The 18,490-nt window shown below is 43.1% G+C and overlaps 1 protein-coding gene across 1 annotated transcript in view; it reads left to right on the forward strand.

Moving 5' to 3' along the window:
* rnaset2l (ribonuclease T2, like) overlaps nucleotides 1–18,490 on the forward strand; it is a 62,278-nt gene that overhangs the window by 28,195 nt on the left and 15,593 nt on the right. The window contains exons 6-8 of the mRNA XM_072271142.1: nucleotides 626–690; nucleotides 5,846–5,959; nucleotides 16,827–16,875. Of these exons, the coding sequence (XP_072127243.1) occupies nucleotides 626–690; nucleotides 5,846–5,959; nucleotides 16,827–16,875 (228 nt within the window). The remainder of the gene's footprint in view (nucleotides 1–625; nucleotides 691–5,845; nucleotides 5,960–16,826; nucleotides 16,876–18,490) is intronic.

Consider the following 18,490-nt stretch of genomic DNA (forward strand, 5'->3'; position numbering starts at 1 on the left):
TCTTAAGGTATAGTGGCTGTGAGAGCCAATTTTTAATCGCATGGGACAGTAGCAGAGCTAACCAAAGACCAGCATCACTTTCCATATTTGCTGCCTGACCTGCTGAGTTCCCTCAGCATTCCGTGTGTGTTGCTCTGGATTTCCAGCATCTGCAGAATCCCTTGTGTTTGATGACAGGGTTGGAGTTTGACTTGAACCTATAAAGGTGCCACTGGGCTTCCTGCACTGACTTGGCAGGCGTTCACAAATCACTTTTTAATCACTCTTACAAGAAAGGAACCATTTTGCAGGAAGTAGATTCAGACAAAGCTTTTCTTGTAATATGCAATCCTTTATGCTTGTAATAATGTTCCCTTACAGTAATTTTGGCTCTACTCAACTGTACAGCAAAATTCAACACCAGGTCCTATTTCAAAAGCCCAAGTTTATTTTACCCACTCCTACTTTGTATCCTTAGACCAAAATCCTTGAAATTCTTGATAACCTTGAGGAACATTTTACCAGATTATTGACAGTTAAGTGCCACAGCTTCAACAAGTGCAATGAAAATATTAAGTATTTAAAATAAATCTGCTGCTGTGTTTTTTTAATTTAAATTTTTCATTTCTTTTGTCTTCTGTAACAGGACCTTAGTGACAACTTGTCCCATTATTGGCCAAGTCTAACCAACTATAAGACTTTCAAGTTTTGGTAAGTAGCGTGGAATTAGACAATCTGATTCTAAGTTGGTGATTTCCCAGTCGTATTCCTTAAGGCTTTTTTTGGAAGGATCTTCGGTCCTACTTTTACCATTTGTCAAGAAGACAGTCATGGGACTAATGGACATCCATTTAGAACAGAGCTGAGAAGGAATTTCTTTAGCCAGCAGGTGGTGAATCTATGGAATTCATTGCCGCAGATGGCTTTGGAGGTCAAGTCATTGAGTCGATTTAAAGTGGAGGTCGATAGATCCTTGATTAATCAGGGCATCGAAGGTTACAGGGAGAAGGCAGGAGAATGGGGTTGAGAGGGATGATAAATCAGACTAGATGGGCTGAATGGCCTAATTCTACTCCAACACCTTATGGTCTTATGGAATTAGGATCTTGGACGGAATATTAGGAAAATGGAAGCCCTTGATCTTCTTAACATATCATTCGGGGACTGATTACAAAGTAACTCTGACACTGTAAACCTCATGAGTTTCAACTGTTGTGTGATATAATAAACAGCAGGAAAAGGTAAAACATTGTAAATGATAAACAAAATGTCATAGTTCTGATTGATAATTTATCAGATATGTGTTTCTGTTATGGGATGAGAGCCAATAGATTTTTGGGAAAATAAAAATCATGGTTTCAGAATTAATCACCCTGTCGTGTGTGAGCTGTTACTCCTGCTTTGTTTGTTTGTTATGTGTCGTGTCATATGACGTCTGCGATCCTGGTCTTTCCAAATAATTCTGCTTCTACAAGTATTTCTGTAGAAGTGGTTTGCCATTGCCTTCTTCTGGGCAGTGTCTTTACAAGACAGGTGACCCCAGCCATTATCAACACTCTTCAGAGATCGTCTGCCTGGTGTCAGTGGTCACATAACCAGGACTTCTGATCTGCACCAGCTGCTCATACGACCATCCACCACCGGCTCCCCTGTCTTCACATGACCCTGATCGGGGGCTAAGTAGGTGCTACACCTTGTCCAAGAGTGACCTACAGGCTAGCAGAGGTAAAGAGCACCTTATACCTCTTTTGGTAGAGATGTAGCTCCACCCCACCACCCATCTCTTGTATTACTATACCTAAATATTAACTGAGGTAGATTCAGGCAAATTCAAATCTCCCTAGACCAACTATTTTTCAAAAAACTATTTGTCAGATATGGTGCTGAAGGAGTTATGGGGTTAAAGATAATATTTGCCCTATATAGCTAAACTTAGTCTTATAATGAGTTTTGTGCTGAATGTTTGTTCCTTGCCTTTGAGGTTCTTATAAAGTCATAAAGAAGTTCAGCACAGAAACAGGCCCTTCAGGCCATCTAGTATTTGGTGAACCATTTAAACCACCTACTCCCATCGACCTGCATCAGGACCATTGCCCTCTATATGCCTACCATCAATGTACCTATCCAAGCTTCACTTAAATGTTGAAATCAATCTCGCATGCACCACTTGTTCCACAATCTCATGCCCTCTGAGTGAAGAAGTTTCCCCTCATGTTCCCCTTAAATATTTCACCTTTCATCCTTAATCCATGACCTCTGGTTGTAGTCCCAGCCAACCTCAGTGGAAAGCACCTGCTTGCATTAACCCTATCTATACCCCTCATAATTTTGCATACCTGTATTAAATCTCCTCTCAGTCTTCTACGTTCTAAGTAATAAAATCCAAACCAATTCAATCTTTTCTTATAACTTGCTGCTCCAGACCTGGCAACATCCTTGTAAATTTCCTCCGTACTCTTCCAACCTTGTTTCCATCTTTCCTATATGTAGATGAACAAAACTGCAGACAATACTCCAAATTAGGCCTCACCAACATCTTATACAACTTTAACATAACATCCCATCTCCTGCACTCAGTACTTTGATTTATGAAGGCCAATGTGCCAAAAGCTTTCTTTACAACCCTATCTACCTGTGATGCCACTATTAACATATTATGGACCTGTATTCCCAGATCCCTTTGTCTACTATACTCCTCAATGCCCTACCATTCGCTGTGTAAGACCTACCTTGGTTGGTCCTATTGAAGTGCAAAACCTCATATTTTTCCACATTAAATTCCATCTGCTATTTTTCAGCCCATTTTCCCAGCTGATTCTGATCCCTCTGCAAGCCATGATAGCCTTCCTTACTGTCCACTACACCCCCAATCTTGGTGTCATCTGCAAATTTGCTGATCCAGATAACCACATTATCATCCAGGTCATTGATATAGATGACAAACAACTCCAGCACTCCACAAGTCTGATCTGATTATTGTTGTTTCCAATAAATTAATGTTCACCATTCAGCAGGAAATTCTTGAACACAGCTGTATATGTTGCAACTAAATAATATTGAAAAGCAGACTGATGAATGCAAATAGGGTCCTTGGAATGCATATAGGTTTAGAGTCCTCCCAGGTCCTCCGTGATGTGGACGTGCACACACACACACACGTTTTCATGTCACACGTTTTCATCCTTTCACACATTCTAGGCTCGGCTAAACAAAGGCACATACTACTCACATCATAAGCTTTATTTGGGAACTGTAGTGGTTTAAGGTAACCAGCTTCAGCCGTTGGTTAGGTGTTGGTCATCTTGCGATAAGTTCTAATCTACCTTCCTTAAGTTGTTCCACAGTTTAGTACTCTATATCCCCACTGGGGTGGCGGGGTGGAGGTTCAATGGTTTCATTTGATACCAGAGAATGTGTACTGTGTACAACCCGAAATTCTTACTCTTCACAGACAACCACGAAAGAGAGAGAGAAAAAACCCAAACAATGAATGACAGAAAAATGTTAGAACCCCAAAGCCCCCCACCCCCTCCCATACACAAGCAGCAGCAAAAACTACTTCCCTCTGCTATCCTGCAGGTCACCTTCCGGCAAGGAGTAGCAGCTGCTTACCACACCCCCCCCCCCAATCAGGGTCACGTGGAGCCGTGGGAGCAGGTGGTGGTGGATGGTCGTATGAGCAGCCGGTGCAGATCACCAGTCCTGGTTATGTGACCTCTGACACCAGGCAGGCAATCTCCGAAGAGTATTGATAATGGCTGGGGGGGGTCACTCATTTTGTAAAGACACTTCCCAGAAAAAGGCGATGGCAAACCACTTCTATAGAAAAATTTGCCAAGAAAAAATCATGGTCATGGAAAGACCATGATTGCCCACATTTTACGACATGCCACATGCCAGGGAGAGTAAGAGTTCGGCATGGACTAGAAGGGGCAAGATGGCCTGTTTCCGTGCTGTAATTGTTATATGGTTATCTGGTTATATGATGATGATGATGACGATGATCACCTCATGTCTATTTTCACAAATCCCCTCAAACCTTGGCTTCCATATCTCTACACATCTTCTATTCTTCCCACTTATCAACTACTACACCAGAAATCTCTGGCCTATTGATCACCTCCTAGGTCCTTTGACTAGAATCTCACTATTGAAGGGCCTAAAAGAAATCTGGGGCATGCCATCCTCTGCAGAGTACTACTTGGACACATTAACCAGTGGGAAAGACATCTCAGCCCATTGTGTGTCCATACAATTCTCAGCAACTTCTCCTATGATCGGATTCCTCTTGTTTGCAAGACTGAGGAGAAAAATCCTAGCATGCTCAAGACTATGTTAGATTTTGCGTTGCCCTTAATTTTGGATAAGACAATCACAAAGTTTGAAAACTAAATAAATTATTTTGTACTTTGACATATTTTCCTGTAATCTGCTTCTAAAGTAAAGCTGGACCATATTGGTTTGGCTCGTCACACAGGAACTGAGTCTTACACAGAGCATAAATAAAACAGCAGATATAGAGAAGTTAACTATCTGAGTTTCCAGAAATGTCAGGCTTTTGGAAAATCCTGGCTTTAGGACGGCCAAAAATTGGAGAATAGGTCTGTTATGGGAACTGCCTTATGCTCTGTGATTAAGCCATTTCTGTGATGTAAGTACAAAATATTCTGTTTTTAAAAATTTATATTTAGAGATACAGAGTGCTAAAGTGTCTCTCTGGCCCAACGGGCCCACGCTGCCCAATCACACCCATGTACCAATTAACCTCCTAACCCGTACGTCTTTGGATTATGGGAGCCACCAAGGACGTCTGGAGGAAACCCACATGGTCACAGGGAGAATGTATGAACTCATTATAGTCAGTGGCGGGAATTGGATCTGAATGGCTGGTGCTGTGATAGTGTTACGTTACCAACTTCACTACCGTGACACCTTCCCCCAGCCCCCCCCACCTTTCGTTTCGGAAGGAGTTTCTTTATCTAAAGGAGCAAGAGTGTAGAACTTGCTGCCCTGGGGAATAGCTGAGGTAAATGCTATGAAAATGTTTGATAAGCAACTAGATATGAACAAAGGACTGAAGTGTAAAGAGGGCCTTGCTGTTAGACTTGACCAGGGAGACTGGGAGGAGGCCCATTTAGAGCAGAAACACCTGATTAGTTTGAATGAACTGGCCCTGTGCGGCAAAGTCTGTGCAATTGATTGCCTTCAATGGTGTATCAGATCAATATTGTGTGTCATTTATCTCATGTTAGATGGGTACCTGATACTGCAGGATGGTGTAGAGTTTTTGCTTCCTGCTGAAATTACTTGTCTATACTAATCCAAGGTTAAACACAAAATTAAATCTGCAATACAATTTGAAAAAAAAACCCAAGCAATGATGGAACCCTTCATTCCACCAGTAAATTGTAAGGATTTATTTCCCAAGAATGGGACCTTCCAGCACTTTAAGCCACGCTGCCCAGCAACCCTCGATTTAATCCTGACCTAATCAGAGGACAATTTACAAGGACCGATTAACCTACTAAACGGTCCGTCTTTGGACTGTGAGAGTAAACTGAGTACCCAGAGAAAACCCGCTCTTTCCACAGGGAGGACGTAAAACTCCTTACAGTTGACAGAGGAATTGAACCCAGAGCTCTAACTGTAACAGCTGAGCTGTAATAGCTTTGCTCTAAGCACGGTGCTCCCATGTTCACCTTCACCCGTAACTGTAAAAGAACAGCAGAGACAATCAAAGCTGTTTGATTGGATACAGACGTACCGGATTTGTTCCTTTTCTCAATGTTGCATGTGCTGATTTTTTTTTTGTTTCTATTCACAGTAGTTCTTGTTATGGTGCATTGATTTTTCTCACATTTTACAGGGCAAACGAATGGAGCAAGCATGGTACCTGTGCAGCTTGTGCTGACAGCATGTCCACTCCACACAAATACTTCAGCCGTGCACTCCAGCTCCGGATGAAGTTTACCATCAATAAGTGAGTTATTTTCTCATTTTAACAAGGAGAAGTACACAATATAGGCCATCCCCAGGTCATGAATGGGTTCCTTTTGTGCACAAGCTGAATTTGTCCAGGTCAGAAAATACAAAAAAAATCACACAATATGGTAACCATACTGCCAAAGTAACATAATGAATAATAGACAATAGACAATAGGTGCAGGAGTAGGCCATTCAACCCTTCGAGCCAGCACCGCCATTCACTGTGATCATAGCTGATCATCCACAATCAGTATCCAGTTCCTGCCTTATCCCCATAGCGTTTGATTCCGCTATCTTTAAGAGCTCTATCCATCTCTTTCTTGAAAGCATCCAGAGACTTGGCCTCCACAGCCTTCTGGGGCAGAGCATTCCATATATCCACCACTCTCTGGGTGAAAAAGTTTTTCCTTAACTCCGTTCTAAATGGCCTACCCCTAATTCTTAAACTGTGACCTCTGGTTCTGGACTCACTCATCAGTGGGAACATGCTTCCTGCCTCCAGCGTATCCAATCCCTTAATAATCTTATATGTTTCAATAAGATCCCCTCTCAGCCTTCTAAATTCCAGAGTATACAAGCCCAGTCGCTCCAATCTTTCGACATATGACAATCTCTCCATCCCGGGAATTAACCTTGTGAACCTACGCTGCACTCCCTCAATAGCAAGAATATCCTTCCTTTTGTGCACAATCTGAATTTGTCCAGGTCAGAAAATACAAAAAAAAATCACTCAATATGGTAACCATATTGCCAAAGTAACATAATGAATAATGTTGATCAGGGCCAAGTAACATGAACATTTATTGTAACACGCACGAAATGTAGGAGGAACTCAGCAGGTCAGACAGCACCTACGGAAAGGAATAAAGAGTTTACATTTCATCGACTCTTTATTCCTTTCTGTAGAAAGCCTCAAAAAGGTGGTGTCCATCATTTAGGACCCCTTCACCCTGGACATGCCTTCGTCTCATTGCTACCATCAAGAAGGAGATACAGAAGCCTGAAGACACACACTCAGCGATTCAGGAACAGCTTCTTCCCCTCTGCTCTCAGATTGCTGGGTGGACATTGAACCCGTGAGCCCTCTACTTTTTTTGCACTACTTACTTTGTTTAACTTCATATATATCTATATGGTTGAGCTGAGTTGTCCTCCAGACTTGGCAATTTACTTGATTGAGAATTATATGAAGGCCAAGCACTCAGAGGACACGCCACCACCAACAGCGCACTGATGCTGTCTCTTGGCATGGTGACGAAACATTTTCAAGTAAATTGCCAAGTTTAGAGAACAACTCTATGCAACCATCAACCACCCAAGCTATGCGTTTTCTGAATTTCACGACGTGTGCCAGCGATATTAAACCTGATTCTGAAATGCTGCCTGATCTGCTGAGTCCCTGTAGCGTTTTGTGTGTATTACTCTGGATTTCCAGCATCTGCAGAATCTCTTGTGTCGAACGTCTATGGATTGTCTTCCGGTGCCCAACTAGAATGGTACAAGATCAGGATATTTCATGCTTAGCGGCTGGTTTTGATGGGCTTGAAGTATCAGTGGTTGTTAAATTGCGTAACACCCTATCGTTGCACAAGGATTACCAGAAACGATCGCTTGTCAATTTCCAAAGCAACTTCAAAGTTCAAAGTTTAAAGTAAATTTTACATCAAAGTGCATATATGTCACCATAATACAACCCTGAAATTCGTTTTCTTGCAGGCACACTCAGTAAATCTATAGAATAACAACCATAACAGAGTCAATCAAAGATCACCCAACTAGGGAGTTCAACTAGAGTGCAGAAGAGAGCAAACTGTGCAAATACAAAAAGAGGAAATAATAATAAATAGATAAGCAGCCAGCACATCATTCTGCATAACTTCCACATTCTCCAATGGGATACCATTACCAAGTCCATCTTTCCATCTCCCCACCCCTCTCACCCCTGCTTCCCACAGGGATCTCTCTCTATGCCACTCCGTTGTCCATTTGTTCCTACCCACTGATCTCCCTCCTGGCACTTATCCTTGCGAATGGATCAAGTGCTACACCTGCCCCTACACCTCCTCCCTCACTACCATTCAGGGCCCCAAACGGTCCTTCCAGGTGAGGCAACACTTCGCCAGTGAGACCATTGGGGTCATATACTGTGTCCAGTGCTCCTGGTGTGGCCTCCTGGATATCAGTGAGACCCAACGTAGATTACAAGACCGCATTGCCGAGCACCTACACTCTTTCCGCCAGAAAAAGTGTGATCTCCCGGTGGCTGCTCATTTTCATTTTACTTCCCATTCCCATTCTGACATGCTTATCCATGGCCTTCTTTACTATCGCAATGAGGCCACGCTGAGGTTGGAGGAACAACACCTGGGTAGCCTCCAACCTGATGGCAGGAAGTTTGATTCCTCAAACTTCTTGTAATGGCCCGTCTCATCATCTCCTTCACCATTCCCCATTCACATTTCCCTCTCACACTTTATCTCCTGACCTACCCATCACCTCCCTCTGGTTCTCCACCCCCTTCCCTTTCTTCCATGGCCTTCTGTCCTCTCCTCTCAGATGCCCCCTTCTCTTGCCCTGTATCTCCTTCACCAATCGACTTTCCAGCTCTTCACTTCCATCCCCTACCCCACCCGGTTTCACCTATCTCCTTGTGTTTCTTCCTCCCCTCCCCCTCCCCCGCACCCCACCTTCTTACTCCGACCTTGAGGAAGTCCTAATGAAGGTTTCAGCCCAAACCATCAACTATTTACTTGTTTCCACAGATGCTGCCTGGCCTGCTGAGTTCCTCCAGTATTTTGTGTATGTGGCTTTTTTTTTCTGTAAAACTGGTTCTCATTTGAACTCAATAAAACCTAAAGGGAACTTGTTCTTATGCACAGCTGTTGATAAATCAGGCAATTGTAATGCAGGGAGGACCTGCAGCTGGTTTGAAAAAGCCGATTTCATGCACATGCAGAATATTTGGATATATCAGAACCAAACCATTTAATGCTATTTACTGCCTTTCCACTCTTTACACAGGGGCTCCCAATCTAGGGTCCAAGGACCCCTCAGCTAATGGTAGGGGTCCATGGCATTTAAAAAAAAGGGTTGGGAAGCCTTGATTTAGCAGGAAGCTGACATTGTTTCATCTCACAAGCCCTGAGGCAAGATACAATATACTGGAAATAATTTGATTAGCGTTGAATTTCGTGTGGTGCTAGTATATCACTAGCATCAAAATCTAAGCTTTCCTCATTGAAGTATCTTACCCATATAAAGAAGCTGCATCTCACTTCAGACTGAAATATCCGGCAACTTGGTCTGAGACCACAACACGTGGCTGAAGGCAAAGCAAGGCAAAGAAAATACCACCTCCGCATCTATATTAAGGCCCATTAGAATTTAGTATGTTTCAATAGGAAACCTCTCATTCTTCTCAATACAAGATGGTTTAGAGCCACCCAGCTTATCCTTTCTTGTAACAGAACAAACTGCTCAGCCTTTTCTCTGTATATCAGTCCCTTTATCTTAAAAACTATCCTACTGATTCTGCTTGGTGAGTGAACCACTAATATAAATATATCATGACCATAAAATATAGGTCATTTGGCCCGTGGAGTCTGCTCCGCCATTTCATCATGGCGGATCCATTTCCCTCTCAGCCCCATCTCCTGCCTTCCTTAATGCCCTGACTAATCAAGAATCTATCAGCCTCTGCCTTAACTATACCCAATGACTTGGCCCCCATAGCCACCTGTGGCAACAAGCTCCAGAGATTCACCACACTCTGGCTAAAGAAATTCATCCTCATCTCTGTTGTAAATGGGCATCCCGCTTTTCTGAGGTTGCACCCTCTGGCCATAGAAACATCCTCTCCACATCCACTCTACTGAGGCCTTTCGATATTCAATAAGTTTCAATGAGAACCACCCCCATCATTCTTCTGAATTCCAGTGATTACAGTCCCAGAGCCCTCAATCGGTCTTCATATGGTAACCCTTTCATTACCAGAATCATTTTCGTGAATCTTCTTTGAACCCCCTCCAGTTTCACCACATCCTTTCTGAGATAAGGGGCTCAAAACTGCTCACAATACTCCAAGTGAGGCCTCACCAGTGCTTTATAAACTTGCAAAATTAAGGCATCCATTAGTCTTGCGAGACCATGGATCTGCGCCTGGAAAGTCTTCACTCTCCAGGGCGCAGGCCTGGGCAAAGTTGTATGGAAGACCAGCAGTTGCCCATGCTGCAAGTCTCCCCTCTCCACGACACCAATGTTGTCCAAGGGAAGGGCATTAGGACCCATACAGCTTGGCACCAGTGTCATCGCAGTGCAATGTGTGATTAAGTGCCTTGCTCAAGGACACAACACGTTCCCTTGGGTGGGGCTCGAACTCACGATCTTCAGGTCGCTAGTCCAATGCCTTAACCACGTGCCCACGCTACTTACAACATTACACACTTGCTTTTATATTCAAGTCTTCTTGAAATGAATTTGAACATCACATTTGCTTTCCTCACCACTGGATCCTGATGGTTTTGTGATCCAGAGGTTCTTTGAAAGTCAAGAATGAGGCATAAAGCTCATTGCTGGCAGTTTGATTAAGTGGTACATGAATGAAGGACAAATTAGTCATGGTCATCGCATACTCAGACCAGAGATAACAAAAATCCAGTGATAACAATTAACCTGTAAAATAGCCAGATTCAAGTGGTGTGACACCTTCTACAGAAAACTGAGAAGTTTCTAGAAAGATACAGAAACTGCACAGTAATTACTGGAAAAATTAATTGAACTATTATACATATAATCCAAGGCCATTTTATTAGGTACAGGAGTGAAATCCAGTGTGGTCTTCCAATGCTATGGCCATCCACTTCAAGTTTTGACATGTTACGTGTTCAGAGATGCTCTTGTGCATGCCACAACTGTAATATGTGAATATTTCTGTTACTGTCACCTTCCTGTCGGCTTGAACCAGCCTGGCCATTCTCCTTTGACCTCTCTCATTAGCAAGGTGTTTTCACCCACAGAACTGACACTCACTGCATTTTCCTTTGAATTTCTCACCATTCTCTATGAAATCCCAGGAGACCAGCAGTTTCTGAGATACTCAAACCACCCCATCTGGCACCAACAATTGTTCCATAGTCAAAGTCACTTAGATCACATTTCTTCCCCATTCTGATGTTTGGTCTGAATAACAACTGAACCTCTTGACCATGTCTGCATGCTTTTATGCATTGAGTTGCTGTCACATGATTGGCTGATTAGATATTTACATTAATGAGCAGGTGTACTTAGTAACTTGGCCACTGAGTGTAAATAGGTGATTGAACAGGCAAGCACTGCTTTATCATTTCCTGTCAGATACTCCTGTACCTAGCATCAATTTATGTACGTACATGCAATCAGTCTATGTATATAACTTGATCTTATGTATTTATATTTATTGTGTTTTTAATGCTGCATGGGATTCGGAGTAACAATCATTTTTACTCATGTACTGAAGAATAGCAATAAACAATTTTGAATCTTGAAGCACAGGAAAGTTAAACTACAGGAAAGATAACAATACAATACCGCATTCCAACACCTCTTACTTTATTGAACTCGTCACGGAAATTCACGTACATGATATCCACTGGTTCCCCTTTCTCCATCCTGTTTGCTACATCCTCAAAGAACCTGAGCAAACCTATCAAAAAACACTATTTCCTTTATATAATATTATGGAAAATGACAACTGAAGCATTCCCTATCTTCACAGGCACCTCTTTCAAAACTTCAGAGTCGGGTCCAATGTCACTGGCATCTCTCGTTAAATGAGTTATTTTGTGGCAGCAGTACATTGCAATATATAATGATAAAAACTATATATAGATAATATATATATATATACACACACAGATACACACACAAACACTTATTGTAATTTATACATATTTCTTTTAATTAAGAAAGCAGCAAATAAAAGGGAAAAGCCATGAGGCAGAGTTCATGGGTTCATGGTTCATTCAGGAATCGGAAGGTGGAGGGGAAGAAGCTGTTCCAGAAATATTGAGTGTGTTTCTTTAGGCTCCTGTACCTCTTCCCTGATGATGGCAATGAAAAGAGGGCATGTCCTGGGTGATCATCATTATGCGCCGTGTCAGATGACGTGGGCGATCGTGGTCTTTCCATGACTATGGTTGTTCTTGGTAAATTCTTCCACAGAAGTGGTTTGCCATTGCCTTCTTCTGGGCCGTGTCTTTACAAGACAGGTGACCCCAGCCATTATCAATACTCTTCAGATTTTGTCTGCCTGGCATCAGTGGTCGCATAACCAGGACTTGTGATCTGCACCAGCTGCTCATACGACCATCCACCACCTGCTCCCGTGGATTCACGTGACCCTGATCTGGGGCTAGGCAGGTGCTACACCTTGCCCAAGGGTGAATTGCAGGCTAGCGGAGGGACAGAGCACCTTACACCTCCTTTGGTAGAGACATAGCTCCACCCTGCCACTCATTCCGGGAGCTGGGTGAATTTGCAACTTTTCCAGCTTTTTCTGATCCTGTGCAGTGGCTCCTCCATAGCAAATAGTGATGCAACCAGTTAGAATGTTTTGCAGGGTACATCTGTAGAAATGTGCGAGTGTTTTGAAAGTGTGTAGAGGTTTTCCTTGGGCTGCATGCTTTCAGGTGCTGTGGATTTATGGTTTTCAGTCCTCTTCATTTCTCCTGTTTCTAATAAAGGCAGCTGAGACTGAAATATGAGACAAAATTCTCTCTCTGTTTTTGTTACATTCCGAGCATAAACCCAGTGATCACGGTCTCAATGCCATTGATCGGAAATAATCCCCACAATTCTAGTCATGCAGCGGACACAATGCTTAGTTCATCTGTGACTGGACTGCAGCAGCATTATGCAGGGAAATCAATTGGCTGCACCAGTGTTGATTTGGTGTGTCATATTAAAGAGGGAGAATACTTATGCAATCAATTATTTTGTGTTTTATATTTGTAATTAATTTAGATCACTTTGTCGAGATCTGTTTTCAGGAGAGTCATTTTCTGTTGAACAGTGTGAAAAAAAGGCTAAATTAAATCCACTGTGATTAAATGTTAGAAAACAATAAAACATGAAAACTTCCGGGGGGGGTGGGGTGAATACTTTTTATAGGCAGAAGGTAATCACAGAGAAGTGGAAAGAGTTTGCATTGTCTGACTGTGTCTGCGTCTGATCCAGGAGCATGGTGAGATTGGGTCAGAACTGAGACCTCACAAGGTGTGTCTGACAGCGCTGCACACAACCTTCACCTTCCATGTAATCTCTTGCACTTAGCTAGAAAGGTCTGCCAATTGGCGACCATCATATTGTGCATCTACAAAGGCTTTGCCATCGAGATTCGAGATTGTTTAATGTCGGTTCCAGTACACAAGTGAAAAGAGATCTAAATAGTTGCTCAGGATCCAATGCAGCACAAAAAAAACACACAATAAGAGAAAGAACACACTAATAATACTAAAACATAGAACGTAGGAGAGTACAGCACAGGAACAGGCCATTCGGCCCACAATGTTGTGCTGAACCAGATAAAAAGCAAATCAAAAACACCCAAACACTAATCCCTCCTACCTACACAATATTCATATCCCTCCATCTTCCTCACATCCGTGTGCCTATCTAAATGTCTCTTAAAAGCCTCTAAATTATTTGCCTCTACCACCAAACCAAGCAGCACATTCCAGGCATCCACCACTCTCTGGGTAAAAAATGTACCCCTCACACCTCCCTTGAACCTACCCCCTCTCACCTTCAATGCATGCCCTCTCGTGTTAGACATTTCAACCCTGGGAAACAGATGCTCCCTGTCTCTCATTATGCCTCTCATAATCTTGTAAACCTCTCTCAGATCTCCCCTCAGCCTCTGACGCTCCAGAGAAAACAACCCAGATTTGTCCAGCCTCTCGTGGTAGCACACAATAAAACACAGACAATAAACATAAGATAGATTATATATATATATAGATAGATTGATTGTCTGTCCATAAAGTAATTCTAGGCTATACATAAGGTGACTGACGGGAAATAACTTACAACACATCACAATCTTCATCCTGATCTAACTATTCTGGGGCAGATAGGTTCAATGGTTAACAGTTCTGGTGAACACCATACCAGATTTCTCATGCCCATGCTCGGCACCAAGTGATGGATTGGGTTGGCCCGTGACACAGATCCTTCGAGCTTCCCTTTCTCAGTCTTTGTGGCACCAAATCGCCAAAGAGGTTCTGTTGGGTGTGTTAGGTACAATGTGGTCCTCATGTTCATCAGCCTGTTGTCCTTTTCCCTATCTCCACTTGTAACTCCCATTTCACCTGCTCTCTGTCCTGATGTTTTGGTGAACAGGATACACTGGGTCTCTCTTCATACCCTCCAAAGACAAAACAGAACAAAGTTGCATTTAGAAGCTGCACTTAAAAATCCTTCCTGGCAGCACAGTATGACCAAGCAGCTGATTATTGATTTCAGGAGGAGAAAACTGGCCATCCAAGCCATGCTCTTTTTTTTGTTGCTGTCAGCAGGAAGAAGCTACAGGAGCCTCAGGACTCACACCACCAGGTTCAGAAACAGTTGTTAACCCTCAACCATCAAGCTCTTGAACCGGGGGATAACTTCATTCAACTTCACTTGCCACAACACTGAACTGTTCCCACAATCTATGGACTCACTTTCTAGGACTCTTCACTCCATGTTTTCGATATTTATCCCTCATTTTTTTTCCTTTCCTTCTGTATTTCAAATCAAAGTCAAAGAACATTTATTATCAAAGTATGTATGCAGTATACAACCCTGAGATTCATCATCCCACATTACTTGCACAGATTGTTGTCTTTTGCACCTTGATTGCTTGTCCATCCTGTTGTGTGTGGTCTGTCATTGATTCTCTTGTATTTCTTGCATTTACTAAGTACGCCTGCAAGAAAATGAACTTCAAGGTTGTACATGGTGACACATATGTGTACTTCGATAACAAACTGACTTTGAACTTTGACATGGCAATTAAGACGTCTACTAGCCAGTCATGGAGAAAAGCATCCATTGAAAGCACACGTAGTAGTCACAATGAAAGATTCTGAATGGATACAGAACATAGAATATTACAGCACTGTACAGGCCCTTCAGCCCACAATCTTGTGCTGACCTTTTAACCTAATCTAAGATCAATTTCACCCTTCCCTCCTATTTCATTTCTCTATCATCGATGTGCCTGAGTCCTTAAATGTCCATAATGTATTTGCCCAGAGTTTGTATTGAAGAGGTGAAGTGGTCTGTAGATGAACTTAATGTGTGTGTGTGTGTGTGTGTGTGTGTGAGAGAGAGAGAGAGAGAGAGAGACACAGAGGGAGTGAAGATGAGAGAGAGGGGGTGAGATAAAGAGTGAGAAGGGAAAGAGAGGGGGTGAGAGAGAGGAAGTGAGGAGAGAGGGGTGAGGGAGAGGGGGAGAGAGAGAGTGAAGAGGAGAGAGAGGGTGAGGGGTGACAGAGAGGGAGGGAAGAGAGAGAGAGAGAAAATGAGTGTGTGTTTCCTCCCACATCTCAGAAATACACAGCTTGATAATTAATTGGCTGTGGTAAGTGGCCTTTAAGATACAAGGAGTAGTGGAATCTGAGGGGAACATAGAGAGAATTTTAATGGGATCAGGGTAATCTCCGTCATGATGGTCAGTGCAGGTTCAGTTGACATGATGCTCTGCTTCTGTGTTGTATGTGCATCTGTGTGTGAGAGTGCGCACGTGTGTGTGTGTGTGTGTGTGTGTGTGTGTATATACATACATATACACACACACACACATATATATATATATGTTTGCATGCACATACAAACAGGGGAGAGACATACAGAAAGAGTGAGAGAGATCGGTGTTTTGAGTGATGTACCAATCACTTTGACATATCTTGTAAGGTATGAAATGTATTGTGGTTTCACTTCATCGTGCAGCCAATCTCATTCCTGGTTGAGACCATTGAAACCACTCGCTGCCCAGCTTTTCTTACACTGACACCAGCAGTCTTCTGGCTCCCTGATGCCATAAAATGCCCATTTTTGCGTTTAGTTAATTTTTAAGTACATCAATGTCCTTTTTTGAATATTGTGGATCTCCCTCCCCTCTCTCCTGGAGCTGAACTCTTCTAAACAGCAGATGCGGAGCATTCTGCAGGTGCCTGGTTTCCAGGGAAATGAGACAAAGTAGTCTGCTCCACCAGAACTTCTACAGCTGTATTCAGTTGAGTATGATATGCTGGGAACTCCACACGTGCCACTTCCTTCTGGATAGAAACCACTTTTGTTTTGTTTCTAACCTCTTCTTGACCAATTTCATAAGCTTGTGACTCATTTTGTCATTTGTTCTAAATGCCTTTGGTGGTGAGGGGGAGATAAGTTGAAGAAGGTGTAAGGCACTCCTTCCCTCCGCTAGCCTTCTGGTCTCCCTTGGGCCAGGTGCCTCGCACCCTCCTCCCCGATCAGGGTGAAACCATGGGAGCAGGTGGTGGATGGTCGTATGAGCAGCCGGTGCAGATCACAAGTCCTGGTTATGAGACCACTGACACCAGGCAGACAATCTCTGAAGAGTATTGATAATGGCTGGGGTCACCCATCTTATAAAGATACTGCCCAGGAGAAGGCAATGGCAAATCAGGTTGGTCAAAAAATTTGCCAAGAGCATTCATAATGATGGAAAGACCACAATCCCCCACGTCATACAACATGGTAAATAGCGAACAAACAAACTATATGTTACACTGCTTTAGGGCACAAAGAAAGCAGAATCCAATTGTAGGTTTTATCTTAATTTAATCTGGATTAATTGTGAATTTTTCTTTATATTCCAGGGCCTTCGTTGCTGCTGGTATCACCCCATCATGTGATAAGGGCTACACGGTAAGATCTAGTCATAGAGAAGTACAGTACAGCATAGAAACAGGCCCTTCAGGCCATCTAGTAAGCTGCCTGTTCCCAACGAACCACACAGGGACCATAGAATTCCATACCCCTAACCATCCATGTACCTATCCAAACTTCGCTTAAATGTTGAAATCAAGCTTGCATACACCACTTGCACTCGCAGCTCAATCCACACACTCATGACCCTCTGACTGAAGAACTTTCTCCTTGTTTTCCCCTTAAACTTCTCACCTTTTATCCTTAACCCATGACTTCCGGTTGTAGTCCCACCCAACTCAGTGGCAAAAGCCCGCTTGCATTTACCCTATCTATATCCCTCATAATTCTGTGTACTTCCAACAAACCTCCTCTCAATCTTCTATGTTTGAAGGAATATCATCTTAACCTACTCAATCTTCTCTTATAACTCAGGTTCTCCAAACCCAACAACATCCTTGTAAACTTTCTCTGTACTCTTTCAACCTTGTTAACATCTTTCCTGTAGGTAGGTGGCTAAAACTGCACACAATACTCCACTTGAGTACACTAACCCTGTACTCAATACCTTGATTTATGAAGGTCAATGTGCCAAAAGCTTTCTTTACGACCCAATCTACCTGTGACACCACTTTCAATGAATTATGGACCTGTATTCCCAGATCCCTTTGTTCTACCACACTCCTCAGTGCCCTACCGTTCACTGTGTAAGACCTACCCTGGTTGGTCCTACCGAAGTGCAAAACCTCGCTCTTGTAGCATTAAGTTCCATCTGCCATACTTCAGTTTGTTTTTCCAGCTGGTGCAGATCCCCCTGCAAGCCATGACAGTGTTCCTCACTTAACCACATCATCATCCAGATCAGTGATATAGATGACAGACAACCAAGGACCCAGCAACAATCCCTGCGGCTCACCTCTAGTCACAGGCCTCCTGTCAGGGAGGCAACCATCCACTGCCACTACCCCATAGCTTTTTGTCTCCTGTCCCACCGAAGGGTTTCGACCTGAAATGCTGACTGTAATTTTTTCCATAGATGCTGCTTGGCCTGCTGAGTTCCTCCAGCATTTTGTGGGCGTGTTGCTCAGATTTCCAGCATCTGCAGATATTCTCTTGTTTGTCATCTACGACCACTCTCTGGCTTCTCCCACAAGGACAACGTCTAATCCAGTTTACTACCTCATCCTGAATGCTAAGCCACTGACCCTTCTTGACCAGCCTCCCATGCGGGACGTTGTCAAATGCCTTACTAAAATTCATGTAGACAACATCCACTGCCTTGCCTTCATCCACTTTCTTCATAACTTCCTCGTAAAACTCTGTAAGATTGGCTAGGCATGACTAACAAGATTGGTTAGTCACAGCTATCCCAAATAAAACGTAAAGATTTCCTTACTTTTCATCTCTTCTTCACCGAGTCCCAATTACATCGCTGATTGGACATACTGTAGATCAGGGTTTTCCAACCTGAGGTCCACAGACGGCTTGGTTAATGGGAGGGTTTCATGGCATAACCAAGGTTGGGAACCCCTGCTGTTCACCGGCAGGTCTGAGGTGGCTCTCTTGCGGACAGAACAGTAACATAACACTAGTACAGGGTCAGCAACCTGGGTTC

The sequence above is a fragment of the Mobula birostris genome, chromosome 10, assembly GCF_030028105.1.
Source record: "Mobula birostris isolate sMobBir1 chromosome 10, sMobBir1.hap1, whole genome shotgun sequence".
Classification (NCBI taxonomy): domain Eukaryota; kingdom Metazoa; phylum Chordata; class Chondrichthyes; order Myliobatiformes; family Myliobatidae; genus Mobula; species Mobula birostris.